Genomic DNA, 18,084 nt, shown 5'->3' with positions numbered 1-18,084 from the left:
ATAGGAAACCCTATCCCAGGGGTAGGCAACCTCAGCTCTTTTATGACTCATGGACTTCAACTCCCAGAATTCCTGAGTCAGCTGACTCAGGAATTCTGGGAGTTGAAGTCCATGAGTCATAAAAGAGCCGAGGTTGCCTACCCCTGCCCTATACCATTTCAGACAAATGGCCGTCCAGTCTCCTCTTAAAAACTTCCAGTGTTGGAGCATTCACAGCTTCTGGAGGCAGGTGGTTCCACTGGTTAATTGTTCTAACTGTCAGGAAGTTTCTCCTTAGTTCTAGGTTGCTTCTCTCCTTGGTTAGTTTCCATCCGTTGCTTCTTGTCCTGCCTTCGGGTGCTTTGGAGAGTAGCTTGGCTCCCTCTTCTTTGGGGCAGCCCCTGAGATATTGGAGCACTGCTATCATGTCACCCCTCACCCTTCTCTTCGTTAAACTAGACGTACCCATTTCCAGCAATGGTTCCCTATAAGTTTTAGCCTCCAGTCCCCCAATCATCTTTGTTGCTCTTCTCTGCCCTCTTTCTAGACGGGCTTGGTTTCTCCTTGCAAAACACACCTTCCTGATTTAGCTAACTTGGAGCCACTTCAGGTTGACGTACCTTGGAGATGTAGTAAACACACTGCTGAAAGGTGTACATGATCACTTCCTCAAGAACCGTCATGGCTTCCTCACTGGCTGTGATGGTCAAGGAGAAGAGGGATTCCTTGCAACCTGTGGCAAAAGAAAGATGTGGAGATTTCAGGATCAGATTCCTGGATCAGTCCAGCTCAACTCAGAAGCCTGCTTTTGGAAGTCTTCCTCCTCCTAACAGGCTAGCTTTCTACTTTGAGGGGTTGGGGTTGGGGAGGGATTGGATTGAATCCACTGATTGAATTTTCGGTGGAATTTAATTCTCTTCCCTTGACCTTCTTCGCTGTACTATCAGCATGGGAACTGAGATAGGACAAAAACATGGAAGCCGTCCAGAACATGGTTTGTTTGCTCTCTTTTTCCCTTTGGGACGAAGCTGGGCAAGGGGGGGGAGGAGGAGGAGGAGAAGTACCCAAGATAACACAAGGTCAACCAGCTGAGGAATTAGCCAGTTTTCATCCAACTCAAGCTTTCCTTGCCCTGGGAATTATTTCTGCTAAGCTGAGTGGGGATTTCTCTTTGGCTAGACAACCCCAAAGGAGAAAAAGACGCACGTGGTTTGCCTTGTAGGACCTTTCATGGCCCAGCTGGTGGTCCATAAAATGGTTGCTCGCACAGTAGAGATAGGGAACTAGTGATCCTTCATAATTTTGTTAAGCTCGGCTTAATCACAATAGATCTCCAGGTGGATTGCAATTAAAGAAACCAAGGGACATCTCATCCAAAATGGCTGAGGATGGAAGGAAGTGGAGTTCAGGAATATTTGCAGGGCCACCAGCTTCCCCAATGGCACTGGGTGAAAGTCAAGTTCTACTCAACGTTCTGAATCAAAATTTCGAGGAAGCTCTTACTGACACCTCAGCTCCAGGAATGGACATTCTTCCACTTACCCTTGATGTCCAGCTCTTCTTCCATGTTCTGGATGTAAACAGGGGATTTCTGTTGAATGAAATACAGGATTTCGATGGAGTTGGACATCCAGAAAAGCACGTGCTGAAGGTCGGGGAGAAGGTCTGTGATGGTAAAGCGGGAAAGTGACACTGGATCCTCCTGGCTGACAAAACAGACCAAGAATTAAAAGGAGTCTAAGATGGCTAGACCTTTATTGCCATTTTTTTTACCGTGGGCACAATGGCCCACGTTAAAAATGAATTGAGTTGCTTGCCCTCAAAGTGTACGTATACATAACACACATTTAAACATGCTAAGTACAACACAGGGATAGACCTACACCCTTGTTGTTGTTGTTAACTGCGAAGTCGTGTCTGACCCACCACGACCCCATGGACAACGTTCCTCCAGCCCTTCCTGTCCTCTACCATCTTCTGTAGTCCATTTAAGCTCACGCCTCCTGCTTCAGTGACTCCATCCAGCCACCTCGTTCTCTGTCGTCCCCTTCTTCTATTGCCCTCAATCTTTCCCAGCATTAGGCTCTTCTCCAGTGAGTCCTTCCTTCTCATTAGGTGGCCAAAGTATTTTGAGCTTCAACTTCAGGATCTGGCCTTCTAAAGAGCAGTCAGGGTTGATCTCCTCTAGGACTGACCGGTTGGATCGCCTTGCAGTCCAAGGGACTCGCAGGAGTCTTCTCCAGCACCATAGTTCAAAGGCCTCGATTCTTTGGCGCTCAGCCTTTCTTATGGTCCAGCTTTCATTGCCATACATTGCAACTGGAAGACCATAGCCTTCACTATACGCACTTTTGTTGACAGGGTGATGTCTCTGCTTTTTAATGTGCTGTCTAGATTTGCCATTCCTTTCCTCCCCAGAAGCGTCTTTTAATTTCTTAGCTACAGTCCCCATCTGCGGTGATCTTGGAGCCCAGGAAAATAAAATCTGTCACTACCTACACCCTTACATACAAATAAATATATACTGAACATTAATCCCTCTTCAACTATTCTCAAACAGAAATATGAATACAGAGAACTTACTGTAAGGATTGTTTCTCTGCAAGCTCGTTTGTTTTCTCCTAGAATCAGAAAGCACATAGGAACAAATTTTAAAAAAATTAAAATCTATGCCAGTGATCTACAGAAACGGACAAAGCTATCTGTGATCTCCGGGCTCTGTACATATGAGTTCGATTGCATGGGATAAGCAAAACAGCACCGTTTATTTGCAAGAATTAATGTCCTTTTTGAAGATGTCTAACTGCTGGACCACACATTCCCTTTCTGCTGGCCGTTATGAGGATACATCTACATTTTTATGAAAACCAAGCCGATTCACACTGCCTAAATGTGTGTGTGGCCATTAAAATGCAGATTCCATTCGGTGCCTGCACTTCTCGGAGGGCCCTGCAAAACATCTCAATCTGGAATTCAAAACGCCTGGCTCTTAATTCAAAACGGTCCCTTCAAGTTTGACATGGAGCGTTTGGCACGTCGAAGAGGCTGCTTTGATCGCTCCGAAAAGTGTTTTGAGCTCAAAAACCACCATTTTGAATTCGAGGCTGTCGTGCCAACCCCAAGAGCTTTTTGAGAGAGAAAAAAAAAGAAAGAAAGCAAAAGTGATCAACAGTGCGTGTTTTGAGAACGGAACACGCAGAACGAAGTTTTACTGTGAACTGGGTACCAAAATGAGGATCTTCATGCGAGCTGTGTAATTTGCGTTTTCTGGAAAAAGGGCCATTCGGATCCCATGCAAATTTTGATCTGGAAAGAGGGGAAAGGAGGAACCTTGAAGATCAGAGAGGCACCAACAGGAGATAATATATTTGTAGCTCAGGGTTGAAATGAGGTGCTCTCTGAGCTTGGTTGTTTTGCGGCAGACATTTCATTACCCAACTGGGCAACATCTTCAGTGTTAGGGAGTATGGAGTTGCCTCTCTCTTCCTGTACAAGTCATTTGCCTTGTCAGTATTGGTGGAAATGTTAACACCTAGCAGTAAACAATACCCCAGTCAAGGAACTATCAGCTCAGCCAAACAACAGTGAATAAGAGCCTAATCAAAGAACCATCGACACTGACTGAACAAGCCGTTTCTGAATAAACCCACAGTACCAAGGACCCCACAGCTCTCCTCGTCCTCCTCCTCCTCTCTGCAAAACCCTTCCTTCTAGCACTGATGAGGTTACCTCATTGGGGAAAGAAACATCTGCAAGAAAACAACCAAGCTCAGAGAGCATCACTGACTCCTCATTCTTCTCCACATCTCCCCATTCTTAATTCTCAAACCCTACTCCCTTCTTAGCACTGATGATGTTACCTAGGTGGGTCATGAAAGATCTGCAATTAAACAGCCAAGTTCAGAGAGCATCAAGGACCCCACAGTGGTCCTCCTCTTCCTCCTCCTCCTCCTCCCTCCTCCTCCTCCTCCTCCTCCTCCTCCTGCTCCCACAATCTCACTCCCTCCTAGCACTGATGATGTTACCTAGGTGGGTCATGAAACATCTGCAATTAAACAGCCAAGTTCAGAGAGCACCAAGGACCCCTTGGATGGGAGGGAGGGAGGGAGAGAGAGAGAGAGAGAGAGAGAGAGAGAGAGAGAGGACTACAAATCTCCCACCATCCAATCCCCCAAATTGCCAGTCCTCCCATTTTCTCCTTTTCTAACCAATCTACTGACCCACACGCTCTTCTGAATCATTTTCGTTGCCTTGAGGAGCAGCTGCCCAAAGTCTCCCAGCCTAAAGTGGGTGGCCGAGTGCTGGATGCAGAGACACAGTAAAAAGGCCGGCGCCAACTTGTGGTCATCTCCGGTGGGTTCAATGAGTGTCATGATCCTTCTCAGCAAGAGATCTTCGTTGGCTTTGTCAAATTCCAGCTGCAGCTTTCTCCGGCCGTTCTTCCGGCCAGAGTAGGCCTGGGCATCCTGCTTTTTGGAATGGGTGCCACACGTCTTGCAGGTGGACGGCTCGGCTTCAGAAGCCTGGCGCAGGGCTTTCAGCCTCACCAGTGTCTGGGTGGGCAGCAGCTGAGTTTTGAGGGGGTCCTTGTAGAGGAACAAGTAGGAGAGGCCAAGGGAGATGAGATCCCCGTGGCGGAGGACCACCGTCTTTCCCACTTCAGAGAAGTTGATGGAGACACTGGCGCCGGGAATGGGTTCCAAGATGAGTTTCTCTTTGGAGCGATGGTGAGAACGGGTGGGCAGCTTCACCCGCCGGATGGAACAGTGGAGAGGAAGGATATCCGGTGCCGAAAGGCTAATGCTTGGCTTGCTAGCTTGAGTCCTTTGGCCAACCGTGTGCTGCTCGCGGTTCAACAGGTACACCAGACTGTCCTATGGAGTTCAACACACAAAGCAGGTAGACGGGGCCGAGCTCAGGGCAACCTGTTCTGACTGGGGGGTGGGGGGGACCTTCATACCACGTTTGGGGGGGAGGGACTTCCCTTTCACAGTCCAACAAGGGGTCTACCAAAAGCAACTTAGAACTTCTCTCCTCCACACAGATGAAGGATCACATGCTGGGATGGTGGACAATCTCCTGGGACTGGCTGGAGGGGATGCTGGCTGAGAAGGGAGGCGATTGAGAAGACCGGCAAAGGTATGGATCTAGAGCGGGGGTCTTCAAACTTGGCAACTTTAAGACTTCTGGACTTCAACTCCCAGAATTCCTCATCCAGCCAGGGCTGGATGAGGAATTTTGGGAGTTGAAGTCCACAAATCATAAAAGGGCCGTGTTTGAAGGACCCCCCCCCCGCTCTAGAGAATAGCAGGATGGGGATGAAGTCTGGCTGGGGGACATGGGAGTTACAGTCCTACTCTTCTGGGAGGAAGGGTTCACAGAACCTGGCTAGGGAGCTCTTGTTGCAGTCTAGAAAACTCCAAGGCAGAGGAGCATCTTGGCCACCATCAATCATGGCCATGGCTTTCCAATGCACCTGGGGTTTGGCTGGGGATAACGGGAGGTGCAGTCCAAGGCATCTAGCAGGGAGGCAGCTTGAAAAAGGCTGCCTTAGGTAAGAGGGGACACTTACATGTTGTTGGCTGTATCCCTGCAGGAGGAGAAGATGTGGGGACTGATAGATGGAGAGCCTCAAAGTGCTGCTTCCGTCTGGCTCTTCGGTGGTGGCAGATGCCCGCCCGTCTGGCACCCCCTCCATGCATCGGAGGGTCTCCGGCAATGTGGAGTAGTGCCGCCGAAGAGGCGCCTCCTCTTCTTGGTCCTCTGGTGGGCCTGCTTGGCTAAGGCTGGTCTCGCTGACCGTGCGCCTAAGGCTGGGGGGCGAAGTATGGCAAGCTGCCAAGAGGGTCATGGTGCCCTTGGTCCGGTTGCGCTGGAGCTTCCGAGCCTGGGCGTTAATTCCTGAGGGTGAAGGAGAAGAAAGTTGGCAGCTAAGACTCATCTGCACCATCTAAGCCAACATCCTGGCTTCTTTTCTTACTCATGATGCATTTCCCCCTGACCTTGCAGGTTCCATACAGACGCAACTAAAATCCATCTGGATAGCTGGTCATCATCCCTCCTTGAAGCTAGGAATTCCATCGGGAACCCCTTATCCCACCTCCGTGACTTCCCAGTTGGTTGGAACGAAGGACCCAGCTAAACGGATGCTCCTCACTGATCCTGGCTGGTCTTTAAAATGAAGCAGAAAGCATGAGGAACCTCAAGAGATCTTCAGGCTGCAAGATGGACATTGAGACAACATCCATGAAGAAGGCAAAGGTAAGATTTCTATACCGTTGCCAAGGGAATGTCATGGACATGTTTGTGAAGTCTCTAGAAGACTCGAATTTAGTTCAAGGTCCACTTCTGTAAAATTACCAACTCTGAGCCCTGATTGCAAAGAACAGTGCTAGACATTATTTCAGAATAACAAAGTCGGAAGGGACCTTGGAGGTCATCTAGTCCAACCCCCTGCTCAGGCAGGAAACCCTACACCATTTCAGTCAAATGGCTGTCCAATCTTTTCTTTAAAACCTCCAGTGATGGAGCACCCACAACTTCTGGAGGCAGGTTGTTCCACTGATTAATAGTTTTAGCTGTCAGGAAATTTCCGTTTAATTCTAGGTTGCTTCTCTCCTTGACTAGTTTCCATCCGTTGCTTCTTGTCCTGCCTTCTGGTACTTTGGAGAATAGGTGGGACCTCCTCTTCTTTGGGGCAGACCCTGAGATATTGGAAGACTGCTACCATGTCCCCCTTCATTCTTCTCTTCACTACACTAGACATACTCGATTTCAGATATAGGACAGGATATATACAAATACACATACACGCACATACACATACATATACATATGCCATATAGAATACAAGTCAACTCTGGTGGGAAATACCAGGATGACAAAATGAGAAAACCTCAGGTCTGACTTTAATTAAAAGTAAATAAAAAAAAAACCAACAACCCCACAATTTCAGGGAGAAGATCTAATGAGGAACTTGGAGTCCTTTTGCAGATGGCTGCTTCACCTCATCTCAACCCACTTTTGGGCGGTAAATTCATGCCAATTTCAACAGGAACATCTGGGGACCTCTAGTTTTTCGTTTGGTTTTTTTCCTGCTAACTTGGCCCCTTCTGTGACCTCTTGTAAACGGGCCGCATCCTGGCGAAATGCAGGTTTTCTTTTTAACTTTAGGAAATACGCATTGGAAACAAACCGACAAAAAAGTTTGGGATGGCGGTCAAGGAAAAGGGAGTTGGGGGGGGAGGGCGCTTATCCATCATCAAAATCATGTTGCCGGGATAAAGATGTTTCCCTCTTTCTGCTCTCCATTCTGGCCTCCCTCCCAAACCATGCTGCAGAACAAAAGCCCAGAATATAACTCCAAGAGAGATTGCACACACAGAAGAGACACACCCACACACCCACACACCTCAAAAGACCATCTGGCTGGGCCAGGCAAATGACATTTCTCTTGGCTTCCCTCCCTCCTCCCCCCCCCACTCCCTTCCGTCAGCCTTTTCCAGATTCCCTTCTGCCCTTTCAGCAGCTCCGCTCTCTTTCTTCTGACACACAAACCACAAAATACACACAAATCCAATTTCACATCTTGTGCAGCAACCTTTCCCAGCCTGCCTTCCGTTATCGGGATGGAGGGGGGGGAATTAAGAAAAGGAAAAAGTCTCTTCCTCCCTCCCTCTCTCCCTCCCCCCCAGATCCCTGGAAACAAGCCAAAGCTTGAATGCAGAGGACGGATCTGCTTCTTTGGACCAAGGAAGGTTGAAGAGCATCAACGTCTTACCGCAAAGTTGAACCAAGGGCTTCCCAGGGTTCCGCTTTCCTTACTAGCTTTAAGCCAAGCTCATTTGCCAGCATGCTGGCTGGTTGACAGGACTTGCCGACTGCAGTGGAGACTCTGCGCATTAGCTGCAGAGGAAAGGAACAATTAACTTCTCCACACCGTCTCTCCAGGAGACAGAGGGAGTGTGTGTGTGTGTGTGTGTGTGTGTGTGTCTTCCCTGGGGCAGGACAAAGCTTGTAAAATGCCAGTTCAGAAGTCCCATGCACCTCCTCGTGCAAAAGCAGAGGAGCAATCGCTCTCCTCCATTCTCCTATCTCTGACACCTTTGCTCTTCAACCATCCAAGGAGGACCAGCGAAGGTACCTTATTGCTAAACAGTTCAAGCAGTCCGGGTGGGCTCTTGAAGAAGGAAGCCGCCCCCAACGAGTTTGGGGTGTGGGGCGTGGATACAACTACGCCAACCTCAAAAAAAAAAACAACAACGAATGATAGAATCAGAGGGAACTTGGAGATCTGCAATGTTCTGCCCGAGGCAAGGAGTCCTTATGCCATCCTGGGGGGAAAAAATGGTTGTGCAATCTTTTCTTGAGGACCTCCCGCAATGGAGCACCCACCTTGAGTATGGGTGAACCCACAACTTCATTTGGACCCACACATTCATTGAATGGATTTACCTCTGCCCTCCATTCTCTGCCCAATGGGGCAGCTGGTCCTGGTGATCCCATCTTCTATCCGCAGTTTTCCCGTTGAAGCGAGATATCCCCTTTCTTCTTGAGGTGGACCACCGTTTTCCCTAAAACTTTCCATTATCTTCCCCAAACTAGATTCCTCGAGTTTTGCTCACAGTCCCTGAGTGGGGGACTAAAAAAAAAACAAAACCTCTGCATTTCCTGGGCAGAAGCGAAATTTAGAGATGGGACTCTTCCCTCCCCCCCCCCTTTGAAGAAGGTGGAGAAAGAATGAAAAGAGCCAGCTTCTTCGTGGACGAAACAAGAAATCAGGGTCAGAAAACTCTCCAAGCCCAGTTATAAAGGAAATGGCTTAGAGTCCACCAAGCCATCTACCTTATTTGGTGAGGAACGGCCTTGCAGTTCTTAAATACATTTTTTTTTTCTTGTTTGCTTTAAACTCTGCCTTTGCTGAGAAACTCAAAAGAGGTGACTGGAGCAGGGAATGGCCAAAGACGCTTACTGAGTTTGTTTATACGTCTCCAGATTAGGCAAAAGAAGGACAAATAGAGCAGAATAGTCTATCGCAATAACAAGCAATGATTTTCAGGTCAAGCTGGACCAAAAAATGATTGGTAGGAAGAAGGACTTGGCCACCAAGAAAAAGGGGCCCAAGTACGCAAAACTGAAGCGTGGAGGAGAAAATGTGGACATTTGACACTCAAGGGTCAGATAATGAAGATTCTGTACTCCCAGCTGAACGTCCAAACCTAAATCGAGAGCTGGAAGCAAAGCGCAGGTTGAGTTTTGATTCGGTTATCGATACTTGCAGCAAACGTCTAGGGAGTTCCTCAAGCATCCAGGTCATGGTTTTCCCAAAGGGCGACTGGATTTTCTCGTGTGTGTTTTTTTTCCTTTCCTTTGAAAACGTTTCGCTTCTCCTCCAAGAAGCTCCCTTCACCATTAGGTGGTTCTTCAGAACCGAAGAAGCTTCTTGGAGGAGAAGCGAAACGTTTTTCAGGAAGAAAAATAATCAACTAAGAAAGCCCGGTTGCCTTTTGGAAAAGCGCCTTTGGGACTTGCGGCAAATCTTTTCCCAGCTGGCACTGTCCACAACCAGCCTAATTCCCAGCAACGTGGCTTGGGAAGAGAGGGATCAACAGGCCATCCGTTAGCAGCCCAGCTGCTCCAAGCTGCTGGAAGATCTTGAAGCTTTTCAAAGCTTTTCAGAGGATTCTGTAACTCCCAGAAGAGCAGCCGAAAGTCCAAACTTAATCTAGAGCTGGAGGCAATGCTTAGGACCAGTGGGGTTAGGACACTGAGCTTGTCGATCTGAAGGTTGGCAGTTTGGTGGGTCGAATCCTGAGTGCCGCGTAGCAGAGTGAGCGCGTTACTCGTCCCAGCTTCTGCCAACCTAGCAGTTCGAAAGCACGTAAAAATGCAAGTAGAAAAATAGGGACCGCTCCGGTGGGAAGGTAACAGCGTTCCGTGCGCCTTTGGCATCTAGTCATGCCGGCCACATGACCACGGAGATGTCCTCGGACAAGCGCTGGCTCTTCGGCTTTGAAACGGAGATGAGCACCGGCCCCTAGAGTCGGAAACGACTAGCACGCATGTGCGGGGGAACCTTTACCTAACTTGCAGCAAATGTCTGTGGAGATTCTCAATCATCCAGGTTGTGGTTTTCCCAAAGGTGCTTTTCCCAAAGGGCAGCTGAACTTTCTTGCCTTCTTCTTAAAAAATATTTTGCTTCTCCAAGAAGCTTCTTGAGTCCAATTGATTCAAGCTGTTTAAGATCCTTCTTGATCTGGAAGCTTTTCCTGGGAGCAGGAGGGATGGCTATACATTGTAAAACAAGCACAGGGTCAAAGCTGAGATTAAAAAAAAAACCTGAGTTTTCGAATTAAGGCAGTCCCCGGAAGGTTGGGTGGAGGGAAGAAGGGAAAAGCTTCCAAGATGGGCCAGCCTGGAAGGATTTGAGCTTGTTTTATCTTTTCGTCTTCCATCGTTCTCCTGATCTGAATAATCTGTCGACGATACCAGGTCGCCCTAGGAATCGATCCTGGATTTCACCCTGGATTTGAAGGAGTGGACGAAAGCTTGTGAAAGAGAGAGCCTAAAGCTAAGGAGAAATTTCCTGGCCGCGGAAACAATTTACTCAGTGGACCAGCTTGCCTCCTGGAGGTGTGGCTGCTCCATGCCTGGAAGTTTTCAAAAACAGACTGGACAACTTTGATCCGGGACGGTGTAAGATTCCTGCTTTGAGCAAGGGGCTGGACTGGGATCCCATAGAGCAGGGGTGTCAAACTCAATTTCATTGAGGGTCGCATCAGCATGGCGGTTGCCCTCAGGGGGCCGGGTGGGTGTGGCCAGGGTGGGCGTGGCCTGCTGGGTGGGTGTGGCTAGAGTGGGTGTGGCCTACTGGGTGGGCGTGGCCAGCTCTACATCGTTGGCATCAAGGGTGCCTATGGGGGCCCGGGCAGGAGTGGGACAGATCTGGGGGTCTCCGGCAGAAGGAGGGTCTCTGGGCCAGGGCCAAGGCAGTGGGGGCCGTTCCCTCACTGTTTCCAGGATGGCTTCGGGGGCCGCATGAAACCACTTCGCGGGCTGGATCTGGCCCCCGGGCCTTGTGTTTGACCTGTCTGCCTTAGAGGTCCCTTCCAACCTCAGGATTCTGTGAGGGAAAAGACTCGAGTCCAAATGAAGAACAAGACTCAAGTCAAAATAAGAAGGGGGGGGGAAACGAACTTCAGCATTCTGCCTCCAGCTTCCTCTGCTAAAGAAAGCCGACTTTGAATCTCCTTATCTGTATGGAAGGAACTTGCTGTGTTGACTTTGGGTAGCCAAACGAAAGCAAAATAGGGGGAAAAGAGAAAAAGAAAAAGAAAAACAGCCACTCTGTGGAGTTTTCGCTCTCCAGAGAAGACGGGTTAAGCCGTGCTGAAAAAGCTTTGCTGGAAAAACAAACACCAGGACTTTTCCTGGATGCGGCCTGTTAGGCATATGGTGTTAGCCTACAATGTTGGGTTGAAAATATATTAACCATAATGCTATGACTTTAAGATGTTAATTGGCCAATGGGTGTGTAAGTGTTCTCATGGCCATAAGAGGAAGCTAGGAACGTAGCTTCTCTCTCTCTCTGAATTCACTGATCTCTACTGTTACTGTTTTTGCTCTGCTGTTGGTTTACTACTGTTGTAAACCTGAACTGTGTATTGACCTCTGGACCGGTAAGAAGACTTTGTAGTTTGGATTACTCCTTGGACTGTTGCTATTGTTTATGACTTGGACTGTTTATCTTTGACTGTGCATTTTTGTTTTTACACCACCTCAAAGTAAACTACTTTTTGCTTTTACAACTCAGTGTACTCCTGTGTGTGACTCTTGTTGCTCTCAGTACCCTTCCTTGTCTGTGCAACTCTTTGGTAGCACAAGGAGACTCTGCACAACAAATTCCTTAACACGGCCAACTCTATCCCTCTCTCTCTCTCTCTGGCTTGTGGGTCTGAATTTCCCTCCCACGCTGCTGCGGCTGAGGCTGGACGCTGGACGCTGGGCTTGGGTTGCAAATGAAAACATGGCTTTCTGGGCGTGATGTGACTCCTCCTGTGCCAAAGGGGGGAGGGGCCGTTTGGTCCTTTCAGCCCCAAAGTTTGACTTGGCCCTACGGCTGGATGCCTTTCTTGACAGCAGCCAAGCAGCTTCTGCTTTCAAAGCCCACCGAGTATTGCTTGGTGTAGAGAGACTGGCCTGTGTCAGCCTCTCGGGCTCGTGGTTGAGAGGTTTGGTTCTTCAAACTCCACTCGGTGAGCAGATGCAACCAGACGGGGCTTTCAGACTGAATCAAGTTCAGACAACCAGTGGAACCGCCTGCCTCCAGAAAGCGGCGAATGCTCCAACACTGGAAGTTTTCAAGAAGAGACTGGACAGCCATTTGTCTGAAACGGTATAGGGTTTCCTGCCTGAGCAGGGGGTTGGACTAGATGACCTCCAAGGTCCCTTCCAACTTTACTATTATGGTTATGATTAACCTGCCAGCAAGAGGGTTCTGCAACCCCCTAGACCTTCCTCTCTCTCTCTCTCTCTCTCTTTCTCTCTCTGGCGTGCCCAAAGACTTCTCACTTTTTCTAAAGCAGAATATTTGTAGCTCGGGGTTGAGATGAGGGGTCTCCGGTGCTCCCCGAGCTTGGTTGTTTTCTGGCAGATGTTTCATGACCCAAAACTAGGTAACAACACCACTGATGATGTTGCCTAGTTTAATTTAATTTAATTTAATTTAATTTAATTTAATTTAATTTAATTTAATTTAATTTAATTTAATTTAATTTAATTTAATTTAATTTAATTATTTAATTTTAATTTTAATTTTATTAGATTTATATACCGCCCTTTCCCGAAGGACTCAGGGCGGTTTACAGGGCATTTTAAAATCACACCAATACAAAATACAAAATTTAAAAGACAATTAAAAAGATTAAATTATCCCTGAAAATAGTTGGGTCATGAAACGTCTGTCAGAAAACAGCCACGCTCAGGGAGCACTGAGCACTGAGGACCTGACAATCCCCCTCCTCCTCCTCCTCCTCCTCCTCCCCCCTTCATTCCTTCTTCCCCTCCTCTTCCTCCTCTCCACAAACCCCACTCCCTTTGGCACGGATGGTGTTACCACGAAACGCCTACCAAGATACAACCCAGCTCAGAGAGCACCCAGGGCCCCTCAGCTCTCAGCCTTCCTGCAACCGCCTTGCTTAGCGACAGAAACGTGGGACCAAATGTGGTCGTAAACCCAGGACTATCCAGGTTAACTGGTCTCGCCTGCCTGCCCTTAATCTCTCACGCTGTTTCGACTGTATGCACCGGGGCAGCCTTGCGAATAAACTCTGCTGGGATGGCCGCTGCATTGCAGTGTTCGTCCATCGGCAATGAAGGGATCCAGTGCTGATCCCTTGCTTCCCAAAACAAGGCTAGTTTGAAGGACTTTTGGCCAGGCCAAGATTTCAACCCAAATATCCTCCCCTCCCACCCACCTCCTCCAAAGCCTAATCCATGGGAAGCCCCAGAGCCAATAGCTACACCTTCCAAAGCTTCCTTACGGTTTCCACCAAGCCTACCTATTTGGCTGAATAATTCATCTCCGCCAGGTTTTCTCCCAGAGTAGATCCTGGAATGGCCATGTGTTGATATATCCTTCCCTCCCCACCCACCCCGCATCCCCCCATCATTCCAGCTTTGCATGCTAAGCTCAAACCCAACAAACCACAAGATGACAGCTTGCAACATTGAAACCTCGAGGCTGCAGAGGCCGCCATCAACTAACTTCTCCTGTCCCTCACCTGCTGTGATGGTGTCTTTGTCCTCGGCCGTCATCTCCTCCACTTCGGACCTCTTCCGAAGCTCAAACCTCCGAGAGAAACCTTCCCGGGGCTTCCAAAGCTCCTGGATCAAAAGAGGTTTCTCCTGGTCTCTCAAGATCCTCAAGCCTTCCATCTTCCACTGCTTTTCCGAGCCGGCAAACGTCCCAACGACATCGCAGAGAGCGTAACAGCCCACATCTACCTTGCTGAGTCCGTACCGCTCAAGAGCTTCTTTCAGCAGCTCCCGGGCACACGAGCTGGCCGTGGCCAAGACGCTCTTGTAGTGAGTCCCCACACAGACGTGACATCCGAAGATCTTGAGGACCCCCGGGGCCGAGACCTGGGTGGACAGTTCCGACGGATCCTCCTTGCTTGCTCCCGAATAACTGGCCGCTGAGCTGCGATCCTTGTAGCTTAGCGTCCGGTACAAGACCTGGGAGAAGATCCGACTTTGTCGCTTGAATCGGTTTTTGGAAGGTGGCGACATGGCTGAAGGCGACCTGTAGAACATCGCGCAGGAGGGCGTCATGGGGGGTGGCTGGACAGAAAGAAAGCAGAGCCATGAATGTGTCGTCGGGAGGTCGAAAACAAGAGGACAAACGGCTGGCAAACTTGCAGATGTTCACAGAAGCTCTGCAGAAGAGCAACAGTCCCAGAGAGCACAGGTGGCTTCCAAAGCCTACCATTGGCTGGAGCCCCAGAGGGAGTTTGCTAACGTGGTTTTGAGAACGGTCCAAGAAAACCAAAGGAAGCTTGGCGAAGTCACCCAAGGCAGGGACTTTCAAACGTGGCAACTTTGGGGCAAACACTGCTCTAGCAACCATCATCCAGATGCCAATTAACCTCCTGCCCATCCTGAACTAGAACCCCTTTGAAAGAGGGTGTTTCCTGAGTATTACAATGTTCTCACTCATTCCGGCCATCCCATGTTGCTTTCAGCGACGGGAGAGCAGATCAAACAATCATTTTGTCCTTGCCAACGTTGTTGAACCCGCCAGCCGACCCTCTGGAGAACTTGTCACAGATCCACTGTGAACAAAAGCCAGGTTTGGGCTCAAGGGAAGATCGGTCCTTCCACAGGACTGGAGATTAAAACATCTGAAGAACGGCTGCAGGAATTGGGGATGTCTAGTCTAGTGACAAGAAGGACTGACATGATAGCATAGCAGTCTTCCAGTATCTCGGGGACTGCCCCAAAGAAGAGGGAGTCAAGCTATTCTCCAAAGTGCCTGAAGGCAGGACAAGAAGCAGCGGATGGAAACTAACCAAGGAGAGAAGCAACCTGGAACTAAGGAGAAACTTCCTGACGGCAAGAACAATTAATCAGTGGAACTCCTTGCCTCCAGACGTTGTGGGTGCTCCATCGCTGGAAGCTTTTAAGAAGAGATTGGACAACTATTTGTCTGAAATGGTGTACGGTTTCCTGTCTGGGTAGCGGGTTGGACTAGATGACCTCCCAGATCCCTTGCAACTTTGTTGTTTTGCCACGTGTAAAAATTCCTGAATAATTTTATTTACTCGCATATCTTATAGCAACGTCACCAGCCGCCTTCGTTTTGGACCCAGAATTGTCTGGATTTCCGAACATTTCACCGTTCGGAGCTCTGGGTACCCTTCAGCCTGGCAGGGGGACTAATAGAGCCGCAGGCCCCCTCTGAATTATGTCTAAATATGTTTTGCCTTTTTTCCGTCCTCCACGAAGAATGCGGAAGACGTTCCCATGGCCACAAGACTGGCGGAGCTGGGGAGGTTAATGAAATCTGTAAGGGATCTGCCATCACTTGGCTCTTTTATCAAGCCCCTGCTCTGTGCGAGACCACGGCTGGAGGGAATGGACAGTTTTATGCCAAAAATCTCAGCTTCTATTTTTAGGAGAAGGGAACCACCCTGCCTGCTGGCTGGGACAGATTTGTCAAGCGAGCTTCTTTAAACGAGGCATTAAACTTGGGTAGAAAGGCACCGGGGTGGGGAAGGGGGGCAGAGAAGGCAGAGGAAGAAATTTTGTTACTCTGTCGGAGCTTCTTGACCATCAACATCTGCGAACACCTGTCGCTTGGCTATCCCCACCCTAGACAACACGTTCTGCAGAATAACACCCAGGCAGTCCTCAACTTACAGCGGGTTGCTTCGTGGTCATTCGACGTCAGAACAGACAAACACAGCCCCACACCCAAAGGGGGGGGGAAAGATGTTTAGGACCCAGTTCCAAAGTTTCAGCATCTGCTTCTCCTCCCCAGGTCACGTGACTGCGTTTTTAAGCGCTCAGCAATTACAACTACGGTAATATCACGGGGAGAGAGGTTGCAAATGAATTTAAAATCTATTTAATTTTTTTAAAAAAAAAATGTGACTGCAATTTAGGATTTCCCGCCTCCCCCCAGTTTACCGGTCTTTACATCCTTGCGTGATCAAAATTCAGAGGCTTGGCAACTGGCGTGTACTTAGGACGGATGCACCGTCCTGAGGTCACGTGATCGCCATTGGTTAACCTTCCCAGCTGGTTTCTGACAAGGAAAGTCAAGAGGAGGGGGCGGATTTGCTGAACGACCACCTGATTCCCTTAACAACCGCAGAGGTTCACTTAACAAGGGCGGCCGAATAGGTTGCATAATGGGCCGCAACTCGGTTAACAACCCTCTTGCTTAGCGATGGAAATTTGGGGCTCAATTGTGTCGTAAGTCAAGAACTAACTGCGTGATGCTCTCTTCTTTCATATCTCCAGCTAGTAACTGTGGGTCGTTTTCTGCACGGAACAGTGGAGAATTTAGGACTTCAACCTGCAAAAAATACGATTTTTCCAGCCGGATAATGGACATGTACCCAAATCCGATTTATTTTTTATTTTATTTATTTTATTTTTATTACATTTATATCCCGCCCTTCTCCAAAGTCTCAGGGCGGCTTACAAGCTTAGCCTGATTTATGTCAGGCCTAGTATATTATTTTGCTGACTGCTTCCCCTCTTTTATTCTATAATCATTGGAGAGAATGTATTGTTTGCTTTGTTAACCCTCCCAAGAGCTATAATTTGCAGATGGCCATGACAATAAATCAAGGGAACATATTTGGCAGCCTTCCTCTCTAATCCTGCCCCTTCCTCTTCATTTTAACCAAGTCTGTGGAAATCCATTAAACCTTCGCGGTCTTCACGGAACGAAAAAGCAGATGAGAAAATGTAAAAGAAGAACTGTTATTTCAGAGTCGCCATGTGGAAAACATTATTATTTCCAAAACAGCAAAGGAAATAGAAGGCGGAGGGGAGGAACGAAAATATGAAACCGAAGCAAAATTTTGCTTTCTGCCAAATTTTATATCCTGTCCTTCTCTTCTCCATGGCCAAACTAAGCATTCCGCCACAGGGTGACATCAGCTGTTTGCTGCCGGTGAAGCATCCTTGGGGAAAAATAAATAAATAAATAATCCTCCTCCAGGTCTTTCCTGATCTGACCCCCTACTGGAATAAAAGCAGCTGATGAGCAGACTGCCAAGTTGAGGACAAAAAAAAAAAAGTCAAAATGGAACAATTTGGGGCTCAAGTCCTTAATTTTCACGGCCTGCACCTAAAACTTAAATCTGGACCGTCTGCATTTGGGCAGAACTGTGCTGGGGGAAGTCAGCTTTTGCAAACTCCTGAGCAAAGTCACAGAAAGGTTTCTGGCAAAAACTTCTTAAATAAATAAATAAATAAATAAATAAATAAATAAGTAAATAAATAAATAAATAAATAAATATAAATAAGTAAATAAATAAGTAAATAAATAAGTAAATAAGCAAGCAAGCAAGCAAGCTGCTTTGTTTTTGCTGACCAAGCCTTGTTCTAAGAGGCAGGACAGTGTGTTTTTTAAAAATAAATAAATAAATCCACAGATTTATAATGCTTGTGCCAACTGACTGGCCGTTCCATGGTTTTTCTTCCAACACATCCCACACCGAGTGGGCTAAACAATTGAAAATCTCATCTTCTGAATAGCTTAAAACAGAGCAAAGAAACGAGGGGGGGGGACCCAAAAAATTATCGAATTGCTGGCGCTGGAATTTTTGGCTGCTTAAAAATTCACACTGGGCGTCGGAATTTAAAACGATTTTCCAGCCCAGGCCCAGGCAATTGGGCTCTTGGCTTCTCAAAAAGCATCAGGCAAGAACAAAAAAAAGATTGTGTGGGGTTTGCATCCCAGCTCTTCCCAAACGCCACAGGTCTCCGAAGGTTGCTTAATAAAGATTTTATTGCAGCCATCACCATTAGGCAATTGCACGGAGCGTCGGAACGGAGCGTCGTAAAATGATAATCGTAGAAAATTTGTTC

The 18,084-nt window shown here is 48.0% G+C and overlaps 1 protein-coding gene and 1 long non-coding RNA gene across 3 annotated transcripts in view; one reads left to right on the top strand and one right to left on the bottom strand.

The window, feature by feature from the left end:
• Positions 1-14,310, bottom strand: part of RADIL (Rap associating with DIL domain) — a gene marked incomplete at both ends in the record, with an annotated part of 22,223 nt that extends 7,913 nt beyond the window's left edge. Inside the window, 6 exons of the mRNA XM_083373159.1 lie at positions 600-712; positions 1,522-1,685; positions 2,563-2,600; positions 4,200-4,853; positions 5,552-5,880; positions 13,761-14,310. Coding sequence (XP_083229285.1) covers positions 600-712; positions 1,522-1,685; positions 2,563-2,600; positions 4,200-4,853; positions 5,552-5,880; positions 13,761-14,310 — 1,848 coding nt within the window. The remainder of the gene's footprint in view (positions 1-599; positions 713-1,521; positions 1,686-2,562; positions 2,601-4,199; positions 4,854-5,551; positions 5,881-13,760) is intronic.
• Positions 1-17,506, top strand: part of LOC310646590 — a 25,315-nt gene extending 7,809 nt beyond the window's left edge. The window contains exons 2-4 of one of the 2 annotated variants that reach the window (XR_014493725.1): positions 5,024-5,118; positions 5,989-6,240; positions 16,504-17,506. This is a non-coding gene — a long non-coding RNA (uncharacterized lncRNA). Of the gene's footprint in view, positions 1-5,023; positions 5,119-5,988; positions 6,241-13,668; positions 13,845-16,503 lie in introns of those variants that run through there. The other variant, XR_014493726.1, reaches the window with a different exon arrangement.
• Positions 17,507-18,084: the final 578 nt, after the last annotated feature.

The sequence above is a fragment of the Vipera ursinii genome, assembly GCF_947247035.1.
Source record: "Vipera ursinii genome assembly, chromosome: 13".
In the NCBI taxonomy this organism is placed as follows: Eukaryota; Metazoa; Chordata; class Lepidosauria; order Squamata; family Viperidae; genus Vipera; species Vipera ursinii.
Note: the sequence above shows the minus strand (reverse complement) of the source record. Positions and strands in the feature narration are given on the sequence as shown.